Source organism: Argopecten irradians, chromosome 2 (genome assembly GCF_041381155.1).
Source record: "Argopecten irradians isolate NY chromosome 2, Ai_NY, whole genome shotgun sequence".
Taxonomy (NCBI): Eukaryota; Metazoa; Mollusca; class Bivalvia; order Pectinida; family Pectinidae; genus Argopecten; species Argopecten irradians.
In genome coordinates, this window is record NC_091135.1 from 69,517,340 (window position 1) to 69,544,585 (window position 27,246).

Below are 27,246 nucleotides of genomic sequence, written 5' to 3' on the forward strand. Positions count from 1 at the left end.
CCGTTGTATTGTGTTTTTTCTTCAAATTCGTGATGAAGATTTCAAAACAAGTGATTTTGTTAGACGTCCTCATTGATTGTGAACGGTGTCCGAAGGAGTCTTTTGATGACAATGATTGGAAGTGTGGAGAGTAAAGCATTCCGACAACTCCCAGAAAGTGTATTATATCATCTATATAACTGGGGCTCAAACGTAACCACAACACTAAACAACCCAACTGCAATGTTAAATAAGATGATATCATTAATGACGCTGTATAATCAGAACACAAAAAAACATTTTTGCAATTTTGTATAAAGGAATAAAGCGACGGATGCTTCCAATTAATTTAAGTCAATTTTCAATTGAGATGAACAAAAGCAGTAGGAGATGCCATTTTCCCCTCATACCTACGGATATACTGTCGCCCGAGGCTCTGTTATATGGCAACACATACAATACAGCATCGTGACGTCACTGCGTCAATAAAACATGACGTTATTTTCAGAAACTAAGTTAGTATTACTCTTAACAATATTAAATGTATATCACGTTTCATGTATGTAGAATTGACTTGCAGTTGAGGTTTTCTTCGAACTTATGGACTATCATAAATGTAAGATTGGAACAAAACGTCAAGGTATGACAGAAAATACGGGTATGAAGGATAGGGATATTATAGCCTTGAGATCATAACATATTGCTAAACTCACGACAAGCCTGTGGGTTTACCACATTAAGTGACCCTCGGGTAGAATATCCCCGTCCATCATATCTACATATAAAAGAGTCTCTGTCCTTGACGACTCGGTCAGTGTCCTGTGCCTACATGTATAATGTGACTTAATATTTAAATATCCTTTTTGATGTAAAACTAAACTACCTCGCTATACAACAACTTCTCCCAATTCAAATAACATCGGGATTATTTTGATTCAAGTTATTTCTGTCAAAAGGTTTCATGTGTTTAATGGAATATCTTTATGAATTTAAGTAAGCACATACGGCTTAATTAATATTAGTGAAATTGGATACAACTTCTTTATGTCGATAAAATTCGCCATTTGTTTACCTTGCTACACTACAGACGTTATAGCACTGCCGCGCAGCAATTAGATTATAGTACCAGGTGACAATAGTGTCCAGACGAGATTAGGAATTGACCACCCGGTTAATCTGTCGATATTTTTGTCAAGAAATAATGAATGATTACTACCTTTATCATCCTTTTTCATACATGTAAACAACCTCCATCGGTCCAGACTAGAGTTTCTCGGGCCAGACCTCGAGTTTCTCGGTCCAGACTATAGTTTATTGGCCCAGATCTCGAGTTTCTTGGCATAGACTATTTTATTGGAGTATTTGATTCCTAAGTCACACTGTTGAAAGCAGAAGTTTGTTACGATTTCCACACATGTACATGCATGTCACACACCCCTCTTCGTTTGCAGAGTTTTGCTTATTAATATGCTGATTCCGGCCTTGTCTTGTGTGTTTAATGATTTCATCTCTATAACAGATGTGATATCGAATTGATTTCGGAAGAATTTCTGTAAAAAGTTATTATTATATTATATCTTGTATCATATATGCCAGCGACCATGACACTATGGTTTAACCGTGAAATCTCAAATCCATATCAAAGATATTTCAAACTTTTCGGCACAAGACTCTTTCTTTCTTGTTTGTAATTATAGTACCAAAATCGATTCAATGTTCTCTTCCAACGACTATTTTTACAACAGAGGTCAGATAAAATATAAAACACAGTGGTTCATGAGACGGTCAATGCTTCCACGTTAAATCCTTTCTGGACGATCATGTGTGTTTATGGACAAAGCTTTATGTCTCGCTTCTTGTTTTTTTAATGGGCAATAAACAGTTTCTTACATTGTGTGTCACGGTATCAGATAAGATGGACATACTACTAATCATGCCATGTTAACACAGCGTGTTATATTTCTATGTGATTTATTAGATTATAATGGTAATTGACAAAGCCTTATAGGGGAAATCTTCTAAAATATGTTCTCAAGCATAGCTTTTGCAGTTGAATATAAACACGCTGTGTATTTCAACAAACAGATATTCTACGTTAATTTTAAGTTTTGACTAGAAATGACTTAAACCAATGACACTGATAAATAGCATGATCTCACGATCAGAGTTGACACTGATAAATAGCATGGTCTCACGATCAGAGTTGACACTGCTAAATAGCATGGTCTCACGATCAGAGTTGACATTGATAATAGCATGGTCTCACGATCAGAGTTGACATTGATAAATAGCATGATCTCACGATCAGAGTTGACACTGCTATATAGTATGGTCTCACGATCAGAGTTGCCACTGATAAAAAGTAGGTCTCACGATTAGAGTTGACACTGATAAATAGCATGGTCTCACGATCAAAGTTGACATTGATAAATAGCATTGTCTCACGATCAGAGTTGACACTGTTAAATAGTATGGTCTCACGATCAGAGTTGATACTGAAAAATAGCATGGTCTCAAGATCAGAGTTGACACTGATAAATAGCATGGTCTCACGATCAGAGTTGACACTGATAAATAGCATGGTCTCACGATCAGAGTTGACACTGATAAATAGCATGGTCTCACGATCAGAGTGTTTACTCTGTCACACTCAGATGTGTACGTAATTTAACAAAGATCTACATACAAGATGAGCTGGGCTCACTTTCATGAACATCCTAAGAACCCCTTTAGGAACTCCTTAAAGTTTAGAAATGTTTATGTTAGGGATATGACACTTTATCAATTGTTTCCATACATATTGTTGTCTACACGTAATGTTGACGTGGCAGTGTAAACATAATATGGTAATATCACATCTTTGGTTTTTAAGCAACACAGTGTGCGTTGGTAAATTTTGAGTTTTTGTTTAAAGATGCTATCAGGTGAATATAATGAATCGAATTATATAGTTGTTTTGTAAGAAAACCTTGTGGGAGTAACCAGTCAATGGTCAGAGGTCTGCTTGTTTTCTCCGACTTTTCAGACTTTGTCCAATTTTAAAAAAAGATTAATGATGCAGATTGGATGCAAACCACAAGCTAAACCGTGTCATGAAATAAACATTTTATTCAGACCGTATTTATCATAAGCCATTTTGAAAATTCGTGGACATGAACATACGTTGATGATGATAAAGAAAGATATAGACACTACATGTACTTCAGAGTGGTAGATGACGTCTATTTTTACGACAAGCGGTCTCGATAAGATGCTACTTTAACACTATCCACTTGTTGTTTTACTGCCATTGTGGCTTCGTCCAATGTAATGTCTTATTGGTACAGTGTATGTTGGTCACATAATCCAATAGTTGAAGTTCCAATTTCGGCACCCACATTCTGCTAAGCAAAGTTAAGTTCTGTTATGAATAAGAATTCAGTAGTTTCTGCTGGGATACACATTTATCTATTACATTATGTATATCTACATGATACAACACAAATTCTGGGTATACTTTTTAGAATTCCTCGATTTCAGTACCATGTTTCTATCCTGTATTGTTCATCTTACTCGCTCGCTCCACACAAATTGGTCCGAATTCTCCGCCTTAGACCGCCTCTATACCTGTACTGTTGGTAGGATAAGCGTTCTTGGTTGTCGTGTGGAAGCCAATGTTTACGTGGGGTTAACAGTGTCACCATTCTCTACAACATGTTACAGGATAATGTCAGAAATGCCCAAATTAGACCAAACGCTATTGCTTTAAATTAGGGTTGTTAACGGTTAACCGGTTAACTGATTACTCGGTCGGAAGTCTGTTAACCGGTTATAAAATTCGGTAACCGAATAATCGAACTTGTATATACAAATGTGTCTGTTTGAGTAGATATTGCCCAGCGTATAACTCCACGTTAACCAAGTTCGACAGATGTTGTTGTATTATTGTATTGTATTACAGTGTATTGTATCGATACACTGAATATATATGCATGTAGTAATTTGAACACTATGTATTGTATGCTTTATTGGTGTATCGGAGTAATGGTATAATATCAATAATATGTCTATCTTAGCTAATGATGATAGCATTTTCATCAATTACTTTACGTTCGATACATGTACAGGCACTTATAAAACAAGAGGCCCATGGGCCTTAACGGTCATCTGACTCATTGCACAAAACAACAAAGTCACAGTATAAAGTATTGGTTAAAGATTAATATAAACAATACGAGGAACTCCTTAGTTGAATATGTAAGTTTCTGAAATAGGTAAATGTCATTTGTTGAACAAACTTGGAGATTTAGTATTCCAAGGTGACCGCTGACCCACTTCCTGTTTTCAGGTTTCAGTCTCCGATCTCAAGGAAAATTGGTCTATAGGGCTCGGTCCTTTATAAAATATGATTGTCCTCACCTGAAGTTCCCCCTTCTGAATCAATTAAAACCCCTATAGACCAATTTTCCTTGAGATCGGAGACTGAAACCTGAAAACAGGAAGTGGGTCAGCGGCCATCTTGGAATACTAAAATCTTCACGAAAACGTTTGCATGTTGTTCGGCATCAATTTAAACCCCTATAGACTAATTTTCATTGAGAACAGAGACCGAAACCTGAAAACAGGAAGTGGGCCAGCTAAAATTAAGAAAATTTGCCCTTTTGGGGCCCCACCCCTCAGCCCCTAGGGGTCGGACCAGACTCATTTATATAAAATATGATTGTCCTTCCCCAATGATGTTTCACACCAAATATGGATGAAATTCATCCAAGGATGAAGGAGGAGTAGGATTTAAAAGCTTAAATTAAGAAAATTTCCCCTTTTGGGGCCCGCCCCTCTGCCTCTAGGGGTCGGACCTATCTCATTGATATAAAATATGATTGTCCTTCCCCAATGATGTTTCACACCAAATATGGATGAAATTCATCCAAGGATGAAGGAGGAGTAGGATTTAAAAGCTTAAATTAAGAAAATTTCCCCTTTTGGGACCCTGCCCCTCTGGCTCTAGGGGTCGGACCTATCTCATTGATATAAAATATGATTGTCCATCCCCAAGGATGTTTCACACCAAATATGGATGAAATCCATTCAAGGATGAAGGAGGAGTAGGATTTTAAAGCTAAAATTAAGAAAATTTCCCCATTTGGGGCCCCACCCCTCAGCCCCTAGGGGTCGGACCAGGCTCATTTGTATAAAATATGATTGTCCTTCCCAAATGATATTTTACACCAAATATAGATGAAATCCATCCAAGGGTGAAAGAGGAGTAGGATTTTAAAGCTTAAATTAAGAAAATTTGCACTTTTGGGGCCCCACCCCTCAGCCCCTAGGGATCGGACCAGGCTCATTTATATAAAATATGATTGTCCTTCCCCAATGATGTTTCACACCAAATATGGATGAAATCCATCCAAGGATGAAAGAGGAGTAGGATTTTAAAGCTTAAATTAAGAAAATTTGCACTTTTGGGGCCCCACCCCTCAGCCCCTAGGGGTTGGACCAGGCTCATTTATATAAAATATGATTGTCCTCCCCCAATGATGTTTCACACCAAATATGGATGTAATCCGCTCAAGGGTTAAGGAGGAGTAGGCTTTTGTATAAATAGTCTTACGCACGACGCACGGCGCACGGCGCACGGCGGACGGCGCACGACGACGGACAAAACACGATGACAATAGGTCATCCTGACCTTCGGTTAGATGACCTAAAAAGACATAGGGCTAAAAGTTTGATAAACAATCAATCAACAGTATATCAATTGAAACGATATCCAAGACGGTTGCATATGAACACCTAAGATCACCGCTATTGTAATATAAACAGCAGGCTTGCTCGATCAATGTTGTTTTATAAACATACAATGTCTTTTGTACTCATTTAAAAACAAGGAAAATAATCCTGTATGTTAAGCTGCAGTGCCGTAAAATCGACATGTATTTGCATAGGAAAATCTGTCCGGGTCCTTGATGTAGACTAAATGATTTAATCCTGTAACAGACGTGCTAGTATGCGTTTCAATAGTGTATGATTGGTAGAATTTTTATTATACTGATTAATAAACAAAATATCGATAAATGCTCTTTTCAGCCTAGCTAAATAATCCGATAATTTGTGTTTTATGGTAACTTATATACCATATAGTCTATCTCTTGAGATAACGGTTTCATATTGATTATATAACACACATTCTGAACAATAAGTAGTAAACAAAACCTTTGTAGGATTTGATGTTGCTTAATTTGCTGTCATAAGCTGTTCACCACTCGCTGCGCTAGGTTAATCAACGCGAGGCTATTTATATACTGTAAAAAGTGGTGTAATACAGACTTCTTTTGAAATAATGTGTGTTAGCGAGAGTGTCTTTAATTTTAAGGTGGTCGTATTGTCATAAGTTGAACCTGTTAAATACGTTAAATTGATACCATTGTGATGTAACCTGTTATTAGGGATTTCCATTTACGGATGGAAATCCCTATTGTTATTGTTATGTTTTTTCTTATTATTTTTCTTTTTTTTTCTTATTTCCACAAATCTTGTTAGCAGGATATCTCACTAACGGACTAATGTACGACGCTCAACTTTGGACACGTTATGAACGTACATAAGATCTTGAAATGTGCGTTCGATTTTTTACAACAATGTTCAAGGTCAAGGTCACAGACGTAAAAAACAACTTTTTTCGACCAAACTTTAAACGTTCATAGCTTCATAACCGTACGCTGTTCAACGTGTGCATTTCGTTATTTATGTAGATCGCGATATCGAACGTTTTTTTCTTATTATTTGTTATCAGAGATTATGTCTAGGTCAAGAGTTCGCTAGAGGGTCAAATGAGGTCAAACAAAGATCAAAAATGAGCTTTACCATAGAAATGTTTTGAAAGGCGCATATGAAAGAATATGCTCTCAAGCACATAAAATGACCAATTTCAAGGTCATATGATTCAAAATGGCGGAGATATTGGACATTAAAAATGTTTTGAATTGGATGTTAAAAAACATGCTCTCAGACACATATAATGACTAATTTCATGGTTATATTATTCAAAATGGTCGAGATATAGGACATCAAAAATCGAAATTTCTATTTTTTTTGTCCTTGTGACAGTTGTTTCAGCGGCTTTAAACCTGTATATACATAGTTAATTTTTCCTACCTATGTTGCATGAACTTTTGTCTTCAAACATTATGAATTCCAATGGGTTATATAGAAAAATGGCGGAAATATAGCTCTCCAAATATGGCAATTTGTTCCATTTCCTTCTTTTATTCCGTAATCTGTGGCCTCGTAGCGCCTTTATTATTTAATGTAGGGTGTTGATTTTTTGTAAATTGAGACTCTGGCCTATTGTCTCTACAGGGTTATAATTTCGAAATCATGAATTCGAAAATGGCGGAAATATAGCCCTCCAAATATGGCAATTCAAATCCCATTAAAATTGGGAATTTGTTTTTCTCACCAGAGTCCCGCTGATTGGCTCAGCACTGTTCGTTCGTCCTTGTGTGCAAATTGAAATCGTATATCGTGCGTGTCTGCCTGTCCATCCCTCCATCCATCATTCTAGGCCATGGGCTAGGAGGGTTCCACATGCCCCCCCCCCCCCCCCCCCCCAAACCTCCGAACCAATATTTTTCTGAACCCTTATGACCCACTGATCACAAATCCAAATGTTAACATTGCATAAGTTGGGATGAACTTCCGGTTATGACGTCATCAAGATGGCCGCCATCTCGAATTTCACTAAAAATTGAAAAATAGTCATTACATTAACATTTTTCAACCGAAGTAGACAAATGAGGTATCAAAATGACCACAATAGAACAACAAATACATATCAGGACCAAAAAATCCAATATATGTAGTGATTTCTACGCATAAAATGAAAAAATCGGATTTAAAGCTCAAAAATGGTGATTTTTCAGCAAATTTTTCATATTTTGTTTGACGCAGCAAAAATGTTTCCCAACAGCAATCTATTATTTCTAAGAAGTTTTTTGGCCACTTGTCAATCAGTTTAAGCAACAAAAACAACCAAAACCAATGTTAACATCGTATAAGTTCCGGTTATGACGTCATCAAGATGGCCACCATCTCGAATTTCACTGAAAAATGAAAAATAGTCATAACATTAGCATTTTTCAACTGAAGTAGACAAATGAGGTATCAAAATGACCACAATAGAACAACAAATACATGTCGTGACCAAATAAGCCAATATATGTAGTGATTTGAACGCAGGAAATGAAAAAAATAATATTTTAAGCTCAAAAATGGTAATTTTTCAGCATTTTTTCATATTTGGCTTGACGCAGCAAAATTGTTTCCCAACAACAAATTGTTATTCACAATCAGTTATTTGACCTATTATCAATCTGTTAAAACAACAACAACAAAAATATATAGAAATGCAACAGTGATTTGTTATACCATCTTTTGGTTTACAAAACATCACCGGATGCGGCATATGATTGTTATTTTTTCCAAACCGCTAACACTACAGTTTCCTGGTGTCTTGGAATTTCCTGAATATAACATTGACTATTGACGATTTATATCTTAACAAATTTGAATTTAAAGTTGGCTGAATATCTAAGTGGGACTTCAAAATAATCCATTTTCATGCTCGAAATTTTGTAGACTAGTAACCTCTCAAAATGAATTATTACAGCAAAACGCTAACTAATAGCTATAGGGTATCAAATCAAAGTTACGTAAATACCATGACACTTTTCGAAACATATTGTGTCTTTTAGAATGAGCACATCCATTGTTTATTTCCTGTGTATAACGCAAGATATAAGATGATTACTACAGTGTCACATATTTCTTTCACTAGTTCTTAATGCTAATCATTTTCGTTGTGCGTGCTTTCTCGCCAGAGTGTCGTCTTCGACCTCGGTGACCTGATGTGACATTACATTACCGGGTTACCATCGTGGTTCTAACTTGTCAACTGTCAATGGTCAGAGTTAAGATCAGAAACATCGGCTTCAGGGATGTGGGAGCTCTTCCTGTTTCCAACTTAGTTTCACCTAGATTCACATATCGTATATGATGTTCCAGACTCCCCGGCATGATGGAAAAGACACCAGATCAACATTCTGCGGAGGGTTGAGTTGGTTCTCCTTAGTTCGTATGAAGCACAATTCCTAATTCTTTTGAACCTCAGTGACCATAGGTGGCACAGGTGGATTCTTTGAGGTCATAAATGAGGTCTGCAGTTCACTCTTTGCCAAGTCTGGAAAGCACTTTAGAGAACTTTTTACTGGAGAGTCTTCAATGGTCTCTTTGCGCATACACCAGATGTGACAAAACCAGCACCTTCAAGGGAGTGGGAAAAGTCAGACCAATGAAAAACATTTAACATTTATGCCCTCATTAATGACCTCAATGATATCACCAGTGCCATTTATGGTTGCACGAGGGTCCACAAGATTGATGAATAGTACTTCATACGAATTATGGAGTTATGTGCTTAAGAGAACCAATTCCACCATTGGAAGAATGTGCATCTGGTGTAATTTCCATTATGCCGGAGAAGTCTGAAACAGCATATACGTACGATATGTTAGAATCTGAAAGAGATCCCACATCCCTGAACCTGTTGTTCCTGATATGAACTCTAGTCATGGATGGGTCATAAAAGGCTAGAACAACACTGGTAATGCAGTGTCACATGAGCTCATCGACATCGAAGACGTCGATCTGGCTTTCGACGAATTGGATACTGATATCTCGAGTACTCTGATTCCGACTGCATGTACCAGCTACCAGATATGCCGAGTCTCTTCAGTGGATAGGTCAGTGAGGCGAGAAAGCATGCACAATGATAATGGTTATCATTGAGAACCAGTGAAAGACATATTAGTGACATTGTAGTAACCATATGACATTTTGCTTATGCTATGCATAGGAAATAAACAATGAATGTGCTCATTTTCAAAGACACAAACGCTTTGGGAACTGTTAATGATATTAACGGAAACACAGGCTTAGCTTAGGTTACATTTGTTACGCTATCAGTAGGTGTTGTGTTATTTTTGAGACGCTGCTAATCTATAAAATTGAGGGTATAACAATAATTCTTTTTTTGCATTTCTATATATTTTTGATGTTGTTGTTTTAACAGATTGATAAGAGGTCAAATAACTGATTGTGAATAACAATTTGTTGTTGGGAAACAATTTTGCTGCGTCAAGCCAAATATGAAAAAATGCTGAAAAATTACCATTTTTGAGCTTAAAATATTATTTTTTTCATTTTCTGCGTTCAAATCACTACATATATTGGCTTATTTGGTCACGACATGTATTTGTTGTTCTATTGTGGTCATTTTGATACCTCATTTGTCTACTTCAGTTGAAAAATGCCAATGTTATGACTATTTTTGCATTTTTCAGTGAAATTCGAGATGGTGGCCATCTTGATGACGTCATAACCGGAACTTATACGATGTTTACATTGGTTTTTGTTGTTTTTGTTGCTTAAACTGATTGACAAGTGGTCAAAAAACTTCTTAGAAATAATAGATTGCTGTTGGGAAACATTTTTGCTGCGTCAAACAAAATATGAAAAATTTGCTGAAAAATCACCATTTTTGAGCTATAAATCCGATTTTTTCATTTCATGCGTAGAAATCACTACATATATTGGATTTTTTGTTCCTGATATGTATTTGTTGTTCAATTGTGGTCATTTTGGTACCTCATTTGTCTACTTCGGTTGAAAAATGTTAATGTTATGACTATTTTTCAATTTTTAGTGAAATTCGAGATGGCGGCCATCTTGATGACGTCATAACCGGAAGTTCATCCCAACTTATGCAATGTTAACATTTGGATTTGTGATCAGTGGGTCATAAGGGTTCAGAAAAATATTGGTTCGGAGGTTTGGGGGGGGGGGGGGGTGCATGTGGGACCCTCCTAGCCCATGGCCTATTCAGTCCGTCTGTCTGTCCATTCGTTTGTTCGTGGGTTTGTTTTGTTTGTCTATCTGACTTAATGAAATATATCTCAAAGTATGTGCGTGCTGTACGCAGTGTGTGTCCTGTCATTTCGTACGAGCAGACAGATTAATAGACTGTCTATTGAGACGAAACAAAATACCAACCACTTAGATTTGTTATAGTGGAATCACGGTCGACATACACGACATGTTGTCAAGCATTTAAATTGAACACGGCGGCGGTACCGCATCTACATGTAGCTCACTACAGGCCTACACATGGCTGGCATTTTGTTTACCTCTCAACTACACGTGGCTTTTTAAATATAAAACCGGAAACGATGGTGATTTGCTGCCGTTTACTCAACTAAATGTGTAGTCGGCGGCCATAACAAATGTGTGAAATAGAAGGGTCTCAGAAGTATTTCATTGTGCAGAGTTGTTTAATTTCACAAATGAGATATACCATGGGGGCAGCGGGGTATGGACGATGCATTAGAAATATGCCGCTGACGTAGCGTAGGCCAAATCTTTCCTCCGATTTCACGTTTAAGAGGTATCGCGAGCTAACTATATATTAGGCAAAAACACATTTTAAAAGCCTAATAATATAGGCAGGTTTAGCGAACTGACACCCGCGCAGTGTTGCGTGTTAATAATCACATAAAATTGGTTGTTAAAATATGGCGGCTTCCTTTCACATACATCACACAAAATGAGATTTCATTTAAAAATATAGTATATATCTTTAATATCCCATCATAGGTAGTGATTCGTTCAATACACACGTATGTTTCACACTACAGGCAGTGATCCATTCAGTTGATTTTATTGCGTGAGTCCCATAAAATTGTAATTTGAAAACAAAATTTCAAAACTTAAAAACTTTTTAAGTGATAACATCAACTAACAACAACTTGGTGCATTGTCTAGACAGTTTATGCGTCGAAGTCTAGATGAAGAACTTTTTAAGGTAGTCCCTTCATCTTCGACTAATTGAGATTTTACTGTGTATCTTTACAGCAGGCAAAAAATATGCCACTTCATGTATGTGTTATTTATGTGTATATTTATTTCATCGTAATGCGTTCTAACTTTCAACTTTTTCAGCGCTGTTTGTTCGTCCATGTGTGCAAATTGTGATCACCGTATCGTGATTGTCCAATCTGTCTGTCCATTAATTCATGTGTTCGTGTGTTTGTTTGTCTGAGTTAATAAAATCAAATATGGAAGTATGTTCGTGGCATATGTCTGTAACCGGAAGTGTACACAGTCCGATTAAAAGACGGATGGAATGAAGGACACGTTGATACCCGTGTTCAACCAGATACATTGTGTATGTAATTATTATATTCGTTCTTTCTTTCTTTTTTTGTTCGTTTGTTATTTTCGTTCGATAGTTATTGTTTTCTTTCTTTCACTCGGGTGTGCGTTTGTTCGTTCTTTCGACCGTTTGTTCGCTCATTAAAGATAGTTCGATTTTATGCAAAGAGAAAATTATCAAAATGATCATCTGATCGATAACATGATTATTTGCTGGATGGAAATCCCGTGTTTTGATCGCGATCAAATCTAGTTTATGTTGTAATTGTAAAGTGAATAGTCGGGCAAAGAATACCAGTCTAAATGCGTTCATTGGCCTTCCAAAAGTTCTCATATATTAATACGACGGCCAAGTTCTGCTTACGTTTCCCAGTTCTGACCATTGAAAGAAAGAAAAGTTGAAAGCATTGAAAGCGAGGCTGCGTGGAAATGTAACCACGGACATAGTGAGCCGGGAGGACGTTTTAGAATTTCCATACTTTAAATTAATTTCTTTGTACGCAGACAGATTTTGGCGAGAGATTTTATTTTTCTATTTCATAAGAAATTATATTGAATACATTCACACCATTTTTACCGACTTTAGCCATCCTTGCCCAACTGTTCACTTAAGTTTACCTATTAACCGGTTACTCGGTCGGAAGATTGTGCGAGTAACCTGTTAGTGAATTCCGAACGATTTGACAACCCTACTTTAATGCATCAGAATGTTTTCATCTCTTTTGATAAAGTATTTCAAAGACATCTTAGTGACCAGAATAATGATTATAGGGTTTCAACAATGAAATTTATGAGCAATGTGACTAATTGAAAAAAATACAGCTTTACAGGAATGATATGCTTACATCCACATGTAATATAACGTATTTAATGCTCTTTTGAAGCCTATGTAAATCTGAGGAGGCAGACCCTAATATTGTCGTAGAATACAAAAAGTGTCTGCCATTTATTTTGTTTCATCTTTCCATTCGCAGTAGATGTATATGTGATATATTGTGAAAATTTTATTTTTCATTCAACCGACAAATTAAGTATTGTATCATTTACAATTTTTTCTCTATAAGCAAGCTAAAATGACAAAAGTGGAGACTAAATAGATAGGATTCCGTTACTTGTTAACTATAGTCTGTCAGAGTCGAAAACATTGGTCATCACATACTCATGTTTTGAATGGGATGAATGGTTCTGTAACTGGTTTTGACGACATATACAGTGTATGTACGCATATTATTTCTTAAGTTATATTACATAATATAATATCCGCAAATGAAAGAGATAATGCGAAGCACTATCACTCCGCCTTAAACTACACTATTTATCAAAAACATTGGAATCCACTGACCTCGCTGAATGTGCCAGATGTCTGTAGAAGTCTCTTGATGGCGACGATCGGAACAGGAAGCATACTGAGTATAGCAATGAAAATACCAACAACTCCCAGATAATCGGGATATTTGTACCCTTTATATATCGGGGGTTCAAACTTTACCGCCACCACTACGAACGCCATCTACAGAACAAACGAAATTAAATGGAATGTCTACTTCTAATTTCTCTCACCGCTACCTGGATTTATACAGGGGAAGTCTGGAACATGATAATGACCAATGAAACACAGGTAATGTTATTTACTATGTGTGTCACATAATGTCTGAAGCATAAACAAATGACAAAGTTTGTCAGTTAAAACTGTTAATATATATTGAATAACTCTTATTATTGAAATTATGAGATCTATATGTATGGTCTATAATTGAAGTTTGGCGTAATCTGAATACTTGTATTTGTATGAAATAGAGCTTGAGATGTTAATGACATTGAATATATATTTATTAACGCTTTCTTACCAACATGACCGCGGGTGTGAGAATACACCATGATATCCTGGTAAGGGCCGGAACTGACCGTCCTGTCATTAACTCGATGTCTCGACTGAACCGTTCCGCACCTGGGAAATATGTATGAATTAGTTCATTTTATTAAAATATAAACCCCTGTTAAATATGTAATAATAACCAAAACGTTGTCTCATTAATTCAAGTAGCTGTCTCCAGAGCAAGAGAAACAATTACGCTTTAAAAATGCAAATATTGTGAGAAAAGAGCTGACATTTTTAGCATAAAAAATTACGAACTTTGAAAAGTAATCCTATTTACTAGAACATTGCGAAAGAAAAAATGCTTTATGTTCCATCATATGGCGTAAAAACATTTAATTTCGTTGGGATAAAATGTCGTTGTTCTTCTATTTAAGATAATTCAGATTTAGTTCTGGTTAAATTTTCGTTTGTGTTTTATTTTCGTCGTTTTTATGTACCCACGAAATAAACGAATTTAAATGTCCAGCGAAATTGAATGTTTTTACTGTATTTCGGGTAGATGATCAGTTTTAGGGGCTGTAACACCAATACCAGAATGAGATATACTGGCCTGATTGTCTGTACAGTGGAGGATAAGCCTGGGTAGCTGCCATGGACTACATGGCCAATACAGGAACATTTCTAAATATTCACATACAATTACATGTTATTATCCTTATAAAATGTTTGTTTTTACCGTACAGCCAGCCTGCCACTAGACATTCCAGAAAGGACAAGAAAAAGATACAAAACGCTGATAGGTACCAGTCAATGAACTGGAATAGATACACTCCGCCCTAAAATAAAACACACTGTTTTATACTCCGGTTCAGTGAACTGGAATCGATTCATCTTCCCTACCTATAAATAAAATTGCACTTATATCAGATGTCACTACAAATACCTTTGTGTAACCCTACCAGGTAACAAAAAATGGGCTGATCATCTCAACAAGTTATTAATAAACCTGATTAATTTTGACAGAAAATGGCTTCAAACTTTATGCTGTTCCTTTATTACACAATTGCTAGAACATGGAGATAGTATCTGGATAACATACTATTAGGACAAAGCATTGTTGTAAAATTCAGAATTTAAGATTGATGAAATAGAATATCTAAAAAAATATTTAAAGTCCAATATTTGTTCCAAGCTAAGATATATATTGTAAAAATAAAAAGATAGTATTTAAGAACATATCGTAGGCATTTCTCAAATTTGATACTCTAAATATCGTTTGATACAAATAAATTGTGAATACCATATTCGAGAAATTATGGGAATGTCACACAGAGTGACTAAATTGATCAATCATCGATTGAATTAGATATGGGTGTAAATCATTGCAGCCTGCTTTTGGTTTAGATTCAGTACATGGAATACACGTGTACTGAAACTAGTGTTCTTACCTGTGTAGCAAAAATCAAACCAGTGACCAGAAATAAAACATAGAAAACAGCCATAATGTAGGTCTTTTTCCTGCCGAGAGCTCTTGGGTAAAGATCCGCAAAGCCGCTTATGGTCGCTTCAAGGACACCGAACTAAAAACGGAAAATGACATTGAAATTTTCGGCAATGGGAAATAACAACAACATTTTGAAATAAAAACTTGACCTGGCCAGTCTGATTGGATCTTTTAGTGTTATGATGATCGTTTCATATTAATGAGATGGAAAAATTATATATTATGTTAGATATTAAACATCTGGTGTACATAAAATACCATTATTTAGGCTTTGCATCTACGTATCGAAAACATCGATATGAGCTAGCACTTTAATTGTTTCTTCTTCCTATAGTTAATGTACAGTACCAATATCTTTTACATGGCAGTGATTGATACATAACCCTTAGAATGATGTCTTATGACACTTAATAATTTTATAAACTAAATAACTCAAAAATAATTCTAGCTATATGAAAAAGACTTACCTGGCTATCTAGACCAATGGTAAATAGAAGGAAGAAGAAAATGACGGCCCAAACCTGAGGTAGTGGCATGCGAGCTAGGACCTCGGGGTACACTAAAAACACTAGTCCGGGTCCTGTTACAATACAGTATATTTACATTTTCACTGTAGTCCCAATATATAACCCTACCAAGCGCAGTTGACAGTCATATAGACTATGACCTTCAATCGCCTATTGTGACGTCATAATTGTCGTGCAACGATCATGGAAAACGGCTGTTGAAATAGCTGTTTCATCCTTGACTATAGCGAATGATTAATTCACTATATATGCAAAATCCCTTCTTATTTCAAAAAAGAATTATAACCAAATGTAAATATAAGCATTGAACGTCTTTCAGTTGGCTTTCGTAGCCAAAATGAATGCCAACTGAACAGAGGCAAATCCAACATGAAGCGCTAGCGCTTCATGGAATTTGCCTCTGTCCAGTTGGCATTCATATTGGCTATGAATGCCAACTGAAAGACGTTCAATGCTTAAATAAACACTCAATTGTTTACGACGTTACAGTCAATACTATGTCAAATGTAGTTGATACATAACCTATTATCTCTTTAAATTAAAGTATAATTATTTCGCACCATACGTAAAAGTATTATCAAATACAAAGATGATACATCCTTCATTGTTTAAAAGGACAAATAAGCGGTTGAAGTGTCTTTTCTATGACTCCAACATGAAAGTACATCTGCCAGACATATGACACTATCGAACCAAAAAACATCTGAATCTGCATGGTCCATATTCAATCAATTGAGTCGTATGTATACAATTTCTATGTAATAACATATGACCATGTGTGACGTTATGTTAACATGGTATTTACTATTTTTATGATTACAAATGTCGAGGAAGTTTTGAATATATTTTAAAGATAATGGGTAAAAGTATCTAACCTGATTCTGCGACCTCTTCAATGGAGAGACCGGCTTCGTGAGCTAGTACTCCGATAATGGAGAACACTACAAGTCCACACAGAAAGTTACTGAAGGTATCGACAGCTACAATGATCATCGTGCTTCTGCAAATATATAGCCTTTATGAAATATAATGTAACAGAATACAATATCAGTGCAAAATATTAACCGCCCGAAAAAGATGCGCACTCGTTTCTTTTTTCGACGCCATCTTTGTTTTTTGAAGCGACGCCTCAAAATTTATCTGGAGCTATTTAGTAATAGTTTTGCCAAATTAGTCTGTTTATCAATATTTTTTTCATATTAAGGACGGAGCTTCCCGTTCACGACTTTTCGCTTACCGTCAAAGCGCTATATGTTGGTTTTTATGAACCCGTCGGTGATTAGGTGAACGGAAGACATGCGATTTCAAGCGTCTTCGTGACGTTGCTAATGTTGTAAACAGACGACGGGACGAAACCAAAATTCATTGAGATTTACAGAAACGTTAAGAATTTAACAAACGCAGAAGACAAGACAACAAGAACTTTTCACTAAATGCTTATTGTGAGTATTCTTTTTTATAATGCAATGATAGTTTGCGCCACTGAGAAGAAGCTGATATGCTATTCTACTGCCGACGGTGACTGTTCGACTTCTGCTGAAATCAGTAAAATGTTTCAATAGATTGCAAATACTTCAAAAACTAGTTTTGTTTCTAGACTTTTACTTTATAATAAAATAAATACTACCTGCATTAGAGGGTGACAGTGCCTAGTGTCACCCCTCGGAATATCACGGTCACCCTCGGTTTCGCCTCGGGTGACAGTGATATCCTCGGGGTGACACTAGGCACTGTCACCCTCTAATGCAGATAGTATTTATATAATGTAACCGAATGCAATACCCCCAGATTAAAAATATAATGCAACAGAATACAACATCACCAGATATAAAATATAATGTAACCGAATACAATATCCCCAGATACAAAATATAATGTAACCGAATACAATATCCCTAGATTAAAAATATAATGCAACAGAATGCAATATCCCCAGATTAAAAATATAATGTAACCGAATACAATGTCCCCAGATATGAAATATAATGTAACCGAATACAATATCCCCAGATATGAAATATAATGTAACCGAATACAATATCCCCAGATATAAAATATAATGTAACCGAATACAATATCCCCAGATATAAAATATAATGTCAACGGATACAAAGAGAAACTGAAAGCTACACACGGACCGAGATTGCCGCGGTGTATGATTTAAATAATGCTATTTTCTTTCAAAGGTTGCCTTTCGTCGGTGTGATGAATATAGAATATTGTACTCATTGTAGCGTAGTCGAGGGCAAACTGGTCTTAAACAGGTCAATGCAATGGTAAATTTGAGCATGCAGTTGCAAGAATGTCTATATTTACAATATACAGAAAAAAGATACAATTACAATATTTTAGCACCGTAACTTTGTCTCGAAAAGCGCTAAATTATTACCACTAGAATATGTACATTGCAGAACTTTTAGATAGAAATAAATGATGACCAAAGAAGGACTTGAGTTCTTTGTTACCTGATTAGATCGCCTTTGAACTTCTGATAACTAGCCATGGTGACCACGCCTCCCCATATTGGTCCTAACGAGTAGAACACCTGTAACGCTGCTTCCAGCCAAACCTGAAAATAGAGTAATTGTCTATTCTTACAGAATATTGGATATAATTTAGTATTGCAATTTGATTCATGTTACATTAACACATGTTGCTCTGTTTATAGAAGAAATAAACTACCCATGGCAGTAGAAAGTAGCTACTAAAGTAGGGAAACGCGAAAACACTTTCCTTCATTGTTTATTACCTGAAAGTGTGCCAGTCTAGAAAAGTCCGGTTTGAGGTACATGGTAACACCATCAAAAGATCCATCGAGGCACAGACTTCTGATTAAAACAACGATCAGAAGGATGAACGGGCCAACAACAGTCACATAGACAACCTGAAACATAGCCAAAACACAAGTGTCTTTAATGGAATCATAGACAACCTGAAACATAGCCAAAACACAAGTTTCTTTAATGGAATCATAGACAACCTATAGCATAGCCCAAACACAAGTGCCTTTAATGGAATTATAGACAACCTGAAACATAGCCCAAACACAAGTGTCTTTAATGGAGTCATATACAACCTAAAACATAGCCCAAACACGAGTGTCTTTAATGGAATCATAGACAACCTGAAACATAGCCCAAACACGAGTGTCTTTAATGGAATCATAGACAACCTATAACATAGCCCAAACACAAGTGTCTTTAATGGAGTCATAGACAGCCTAAACATAGCTCAAACACAAGTGTCTTTAATGGAATCATAGACAACCTGAAACATAGCCCAAACACAAGTGTCTTTAATGGAATCATAGACAACCTATAACATAGCCCAAACACAAGTGTCTTTAATGGAATCATAGACAACCTGAAACATAGCCAAAACACAAGTGTCTTTAATGGAGTCATAGACAACCTATAACATAGCCCAAACACAAGTGTCTTTAATGGAGTCATATACAACCTAAAACATAGCCCAAACACAAGTGCCTTTAATGGAGTCATAGACAACCTGAAACATAGCCCAAACACAAGTGTCTTTAATGGAGTCATAGACAACCTATAACATAGCCCAAACACAAGTGTCTTTAATGGAGTCATATACAACCTAAAACATAGCCCAAACACAAGTGCCTTTAATGGAGTCATAGACAACCTGAAACATAGCCAAAACACAAGTGTCTTTAATGGAGTCATAGACAACCTGAAACATAGCCCAAACACAAGTGTCTTTAATGGAATCATAGACAACCTGAAACATAGCCCAAATACAAGTGTCTTTAATGGAATCATAGACAACCTGAAACATAGCCCAAACACAAGTGTCTTTAATGGAATCATAGACAACCTGAAACATAGCCCAAACACAAGTGTCTTTAATGGAATCATAGACAACCTATAACATAGCCCAAACACAAGTGTCTTTAATGGAATCATAGACAACCTGAAACATAGCCCAAACACAAGTGCCTTTACTGGAATCATAGACAACCTGAAACAAAGCCGTAACACATGTATCTTTAATGGAATCATAGACAACCTATAACATAGCCCAAACACGAGTGTCTTTAATGGAGTCATATACAACCTAAAACATAGCCCAAACACAAGTGTCTTTAATGGAATCATAGACAACCTATAACATAGCCCAAACACAAGTGTCTTTAATGGAATCATAGACAACCTGAAACATAGCCCAAACACAAGTGTCTTTAATGGAGTCATAGACAGCCTAAACATAGCTCAAACACAAGTTCTTTAATGGAATCATAGACAACCTGAAACATAGCCCAAACACAAGTGTCTTTAATGGAGTCATTGACAGCCTAAACATAGCCCAAACACAAGTTTCTTTAATGGAGTCATATACAACCTAAAACATAGCCCAAACACAAGTGTCTTTAATGGAATCATAGACAACCTGAAACATAGCCCAAACACAAGTGTCTTTACAGGAATAACAATGGAATTAGTAATTGTCAAATTATTAAATTATCAAAATTATCAATTGGATTAAAGAAGTAAGAATTCGATAATGGTAATGAAAAGTTTTCAAGAAAATGCCTAACAAAATCACAACTAACTATATAGAAAAATGAACAAACTGACCATTTTTGAAGAAAGATCGTTCACATATAGATCAATACAATAATTCAAGCCTTTCCAAGGGAAAAATGTGAATTTCCTCTACTTTTGTGAATTTTTGATTTGTTTTAGGATTAGTACTTAATGTTGATTGTAGGTAAAGTACCTTGCCGACAGATTTGACCCCCTTGATGATACAGAGGAAGGTGGAGGTGAAGGAGAAGAACAAGGCTAGAGCGAGATGCCACTGTATGGAGCCCCACTCCTCTATCCCAGATGACTCGTTCAGTATCTTGTATCTGTATTGTAAACATGTAAAACTACTGATTGAATATGACAGATGGAATAATATATATACCAAGTGAGCAACGAATTTGTAACATATGTAATATAAATAAAATTGGAGATGAGTTCCATTCTTTATTGAACTGTATTTCACTTACACAATTTATAGTTATTATACATCACAAACTTATATCCTGTACATATTATTTTAGATGTAAAATATGTGCAACACTATTTCATATTATTTCAGATGTGTAATATGTTCTAAACTATTTCATATAATTTTAGATGTGTAATATGTACTAAACTATTTCATATTATTTTAGATGTGTAAGTACTACGCAATTTCATTTTTGATGCTGTTTACATGCATAAGTCCTGATTATATAACCAACACTTCTGTTGGTATGTTTTCGAGAATATAATCATTGTCATTGTAGACTACAGAACAAAATAATAACCGTAATTTCAACCAAATTCAATTACACATTGTCATGTACAACTTACAAACAAGCTATTGTCTTCCTGGCATTTGTTTTGCCCATTGCTTTGAAGCCAACAGCATATTAATTGCTGTAATTAAAAGTTATGGGAGAAAAATACTCTTTAATGCGCAGATATGAAGGCTCGGGATCGTAAAATGTAAATCTTTCGCTCGGGTTTATGGCATGTTGTGACCCTCGGATATAATACACCTATCATTCATATTCACATTTAAAAGCGTCTTATAATAGTACGTACCGCCAAAATTCGGTGGCAGCGGTTGGATAAAATCCTTTCTGGAGCGTAGTTAAACTAGTGTTGGAATCAGTGATAGACAGATTATACAGGCTGGAAGTGTTGGTCAGTGGATTGTGTCCTGTCCTTAGTACGACACACTGGTCAGTATTCCACTCGTTGTCACATGTTGACCAGGGGTGTGTCGGGTAGAATGAGTACCCCAGATACAACAGTACCCAGGCAACAATGAGGCCATAATACCAGGTGACAATAGTACCCAGGATAATCATAGCGTAGCCAATACCTTGAAAGACAAACAACTTATTATATTAAAAAATAGTGTTGTTGGTGACGCCCTTCCGACACGTTAATGAATAATTCATGAACATTCATGAATAATTCATGAATTATTCATGAATAAAATTCATGAATAGTCTTCAATTATTCCTGAATATTTTCATTCAATTCATGTGAACTTAAAACTTCATGAATAATTTAGGAAAAAGATATTGCATGAACATTAATGAATCCTATCATTCATGAATTCATGAAAATTCAAGAAACTCTTTTATTCATGAAATCATGAACATTTATGAACAATCCATTCATGAACATTAATAAAAACTTCATGAATATTTAAAGAATATTCATGAACTTTAAACCATCATGAATGATCATGAATGTTTATTCTTGATAATTCATGAGTTATTCATGAACTACAACTGACAAAAATAATTCATGAATATTCATGAAACTTCATGAACTAGAACAATGCATGAATATTCATGAACTTGAGTCGTGTTTATGAAGTTTAATGAACGCAATATGGAGACAGCGGCATCTAAATTTCATGAACTCTACTGGGGTTCCAGAATTGAAAATTTCTATCAAACCAATGACAATTTTATTGGAATCAATTCAATATTTGATGAAACAAAATCTTACGACAATAGGTATAATCCATATAATAATATATAACATCAGAAGATCACCAACAGTTTACTGTGTTCATTATATTTTCTTACTGCCAAAGATAAGTGCTAACAAAATCTGTTTTCACTGAATTTCACAAAATTTCACAAATAAATATCTATGCATAATCACTATGGCAATATCAGTGTGCAACAATTTCATGTAGGAAAAGAACTGCAGATAAATCAAAACTTACTGAAAGTGTTCATCTGTGCCTAAAGAAATCCAGGAATGGAATAATCCGTTCATTAATGTGCCAAAACTTCCATTTTAAGATGAATAATGTTTCAATCCCTTTCCACATGCCAGCAGATACAGCAGCCATTTTGGATTGTGACTGTTTTGGTGGGAAATATATAAACAGAAGTCGTGACTCATGTGGTCATGTGACAAGTCAGATGACTTCAGTGGATATTCCTTAAAATTCATCAAAATGAATGAAATAGCATTTCAAGAATCATTCATGAAGCTTTATGCATAACTAATATTCTTTAAAATTCTTAAAAATGAATGAAACATTTTAATTCATTTTGAAGAATTTTAATGAATGTAAGTCATGCATAAAACTTCATGGATAATTCTTGACACATTGATCATGAACAATCTTGAATGTTTCATGGATTCATAAAACTTCATGAATAGTTCATGAAAGTCATTTGATGATAATTCATGAACTTTTTTTTCATGAACCACAATCTGCTAATATTCTTGAAAGTTCATGAATCATTCATAAATATTCATGAAGTTATGAATACCATCTCGCAGGGGAAGGTTTTGATGTTTCCAGATTTCACAAAAACGTGTGAATATGATAATAAGTTTTTACTTACTTGTTGCGTGAGGCGATCATTTAAAATACATTTCAAATTGGCGTTGACAAGTTCGGGAAAAGTAAGATGCGAGCAACGAATATTAAAGACGTAGTTTTGAATTTTGTTATTTTAGATTTTATGGGAAATAATGTTCCCTGATTAAACTGACAAAACAAGAAAGAGATGGTCGTAGTATAGTAGTTACCGTGCATAATAAAATAAGCTCAGGCTTGCGCAACAAATTGTGTCCTTGTACAACGATACACTTTTGTAAGGTACGCAAATATAGTATTTTACTCCTTTCTGTACCACGATACACCTAAGAACACCGATTGGTTTTTACCCGTTTTTGTACCATGGTACACCTATATGCGGTACACAAACCAAACACGTTGTAGTTTTTATACCACGATACTGTGTGACCGAGAACGGCCGTTGATATCGAATGACACATCATGACTATTAAACCAGAATAACTCGATGCTTAGGAATTCGCTATCACGTTTCATCTTTCTCATGTCAGGGTACGCGAGGAAAACTCAAGTATATTTTTAAAATGCGATATCAAAGTAACTGATAAAGTTGGTGAACTAAATTTTATCTACTCTGTACATTGTTTGCCCATTTCCTTGTGGCGTTATCGCTTCTCTCAGCCATTGGTTTTCAAAGTACCATACCATATTACAGAGGTATTATTACCTTATGTACCACAAATATAGATCGCGCGTAGGAGATGTTACAATGGCCAGTATCGGCTGTAGTGTGCAACCACAAAAGTGTACGATGTTACAGACCGCAGTAAAACTAATGCTTAATTATGTACCATTCCAAAGTGTAACGTTTTGCAGACATCAGTAAAATTAATGCTTGATAAAGTACCATTCAAAAGTGTAACGTTTTGCAGACATCCGTAAAATTAATGCTTGATGAAGTACCATTCCAGAGTATAACGTTATGCAGACATCAGTAAAAATAATTCTTGATGAAGTACCATTCCAAAGTGTAACGCGATAAAATTCATTTTAATGGGTCCGGTCACATTCGGTCATCGTAGGAAATAATTTACAATTACAAATTATGAATGAACAAAAGATGTCATTCGTACCTTCCAGTAGTGGGCACAATCCCCAAGCCACCATAGCACTCTTTCCAGAGAACTGACCGACAGTCATCTCAATCATATATAGCGGGTAGCCACAGAGAATGGTGAACAGGAAAAAAGGCACGAGGAACGCTCCTAAGGAATATAACAATCATTTTGTCTCAGGTCAGCTAAAAGCTAAAGTATGGTATTATCATAGGCCGGAAAAAGGTGGTCAGGATAGAACATGGTCATTTGCACCGTAAAGTAAAGATGAAATATTAAAACAGAAAATATATTCCATTAAGTAAAAATGAATGTGGTAAAGGAAAAGCAACCAAAACCATATAATTTACACAAACAAAAATAGCCCGGATTTAATTACTTGTATTTCATCAATGTTAGGATTTTTTGATATTCTTCATGTTATCTATATGCGGAGAGATGTAGTAAAGTCAGCTATAATGTGAAAATGATTACAAAACAATGTTTTTATTGTATAGGGGATCAAAGCACAACAAATTTTGAGGTAAGTGTGTACACGAGAGTCATGGTGCATGTCCAGGCACGTTGCATTTTTATTTAAACATATTTTATTGTGAAATTTTATATACAATGGGATTGGGCACAAGTTTTCCAACTTATATGAAGCCCTCTCCCTACAGAATTATAATTAATTATATAACAAAGAATATAAAAAATTTTATAAAAAAGATTTTAGAGAGAGAGAGAGAGAGAGAGAGAGAGAGAGAGAGAGAGAGAGAGTTTATTTTAATAAATGTATATAATTACTTAAGTTATTGAAGTGTATGCATTTGTGATCACTCCCGATGCTGACGACCGAAGTTGTGCTAATAGCTGTTCTTGTCTCGCTGCTTTACTTGCATGTAACACATATACGTTAAAAAATGCCTGAATTCTACGGTAGTATCTAATAAAAATTGCAATTTCGTCAAGATTTTTTTTCTGAACAAAATACGCATTAATATTCATCTCAATTGAAAGAGAGTACAAAATATATAAACAGATATATATAAATATATATATATATATATATATACATAAAAGGAAAACACAACTATAAAACAGTTTTTTCCGCCCTAGCGCTTTCTCCGAGAAAGCGCTAGGGCGGAAAAACTGTTTTATAGCTATATTTTCTTTTTATGTATATGGAAACCATCACATGGACATGGATCTTTTTTACTTATATATATATAATATATATGATAAATTTAAAGAAAAATCCTTACGGACGAAAGCTATAAGAAATAAAAACAATAACGACTGACTAGTGAGCGCTTTCGCCCCATTCAAAGGAGCTCTTCAGACTGTTTCACTAGTCAGTCGTTATTGTTTTTATTTCTTATATATACAGGTCGTACGTCTCCCGTCATTTGTTATGGAAGCGTCATGATATGCACGCATCCATTGTGTCCTTAAAATGTGTAAAAAAAAATCGCAACGCTACTCATTGAACATAGTTCTTACTGGTCTTTTTGGTATTGTTTTAATAATAGTAAGCAATATTAATCGCTAATAGTGCGTACTCCGATATTCATGGTTTTAGTTTCAGAATTGTACTATAAATCAGTATGATATCGATAGAAAAAATAACAATAGCGCAAAATCTCTTCCCACTATCCCTTACTTTTCATTTAACTGTATTTATGTTTGTTAATTTCTTTTAATGCAATTGTACAACTCACCGCCTCCATTTTTCATGCACAGATATGGGAATCGCCACACACTCCCGAGTCCGACGGTGTATCCTATTAAGGATAAGATATATTCAAATTTGTTGGCCCATACATCTCTTTCTATCTTGAACGTAGCTTCCTTAGAGTCATTTTTCTCCCCATTTCCCAGCTCTATCTCCTCACGGTTGTTACAAAAACTTTCAGCTTCCATGTTAATAATGGGCGTGCTTCCATATGACTGCCCCCTGTGTCTTGTGTTTGGCTTGGTTGTACGCCGAAGCAGTCATACGTGAAACAACCAGCGTCTTTCCACAGATTATATGGAGTATATGATACGTTTAATATTTACATCACGTTATGCATTTATTATTTCCATCATCAAGGTCGAATTGTCTTGCCCTGCTCGCTACTGATGTGCAAGTTGCATATCTAATATTTAAATCTATATATGATACGATAGAAGCAAGTGCCACGTTTACTCTTCATTTTGTTGTGTGTACTGCTAAATTGTATCGGATGTATTAGGATGTAATTTCCATAGCAGATTTATGGATATTACTTTATTATTTTTTGTACTGGTATATCTACCTCTAATGATATGATGTAACAGGACAGTGCCATCATTTTCCTTACCTGCAATTCAAATCTCTTATCTACATAAGAAAAGTTCGTCAAAATGTATACCCACGATGTTAGGAGAAGACAATGGTTAGATTGATTATCGCGTAGACATCATTACGACATGTCAATGCATACACTGTATATATAATTAACCCTTATCTCTACTCCATCCTTTCCTGACTCCTAATAATGTCTGTAAAATCTTTCCATGAGATTGTCGGATTTCCAATCCCCAGTCATATACCTCTGACGTTCACGTTATAATGTTTAGACTCAGATACTCTTGTTTATTGCTGAATACTACCAAATTTACACTATCAGACCATCGCCATAAAACAGCCGTAACAGGAGGACCAGGGGACCTGTATCGGTCAACTGGCTTGTTATACAAAGAATGGTA

General features: G+C 35.5%; 1 protein-coding gene across 3 annotated transcripts; it reads right to left on the reverse strand.

Annotated features, from left to right (window-relative positions):
* Nucleotides 1-3,072: 3,072 nt before the first annotated feature.
* LOC138316333 (sodium- and chloride-dependent betaine transporter-like) lies at nucleotides 3,073-26,715 on the reverse strand. 3 transcript variants are annotated; one of them, XM_069258011.1, is made up of 13 exons: nucleotides 26,235-26,715; nucleotides 24,553-24,684; nucleotides 21,685-21,967; nucleotides 20,825-20,957; nucleotides 18,828-18,962; nucleotides 18,544-18,647; nucleotides 16,954-17,078; nucleotides 16,019-16,131; nucleotides 15,496-15,627; nucleotides 14,784-14,883; nucleotides 14,076-14,176; nucleotides 13,571-13,738; nucleotides 3,073-3,665 (listed from the first exon to the last, which is right to left on the reverse strand). In XM_069258011.1, exons 1-13 carry the CDS (start codon nucleotides 26,434-26,436, stop codon nucleotides 3,528-3,530), a joined length of 1,866 nt encoding a protein of 621 aa, XP_069114112.1. In that variant the 5' UTR covers nucleotides 26,437-26,715; the 3' UTR covers nucleotides 3,073-3,527. The 3 variants fall into 3 exon arrangements, with proteins under 3 accessions (XP_069114112.1, XP_069114113.1, XP_069114115.1); XM_069258012.1 differs by lacking the exon at nucleotides 26,235-26,715 and adding an exon at nucleotides 22,832-22,972 and having other exon boundaries at nucleotides 24,553-24,687; XM_069258014.1 differs by lacking the exons at nucleotides 24,553-24,684; nucleotides 26,235-26,715 and adding exons at nucleotides 22,832-22,972; nucleotides 23,653-23,808.
* Nucleotides 26,716-27,246: the final 531 nt, after the last annotated feature.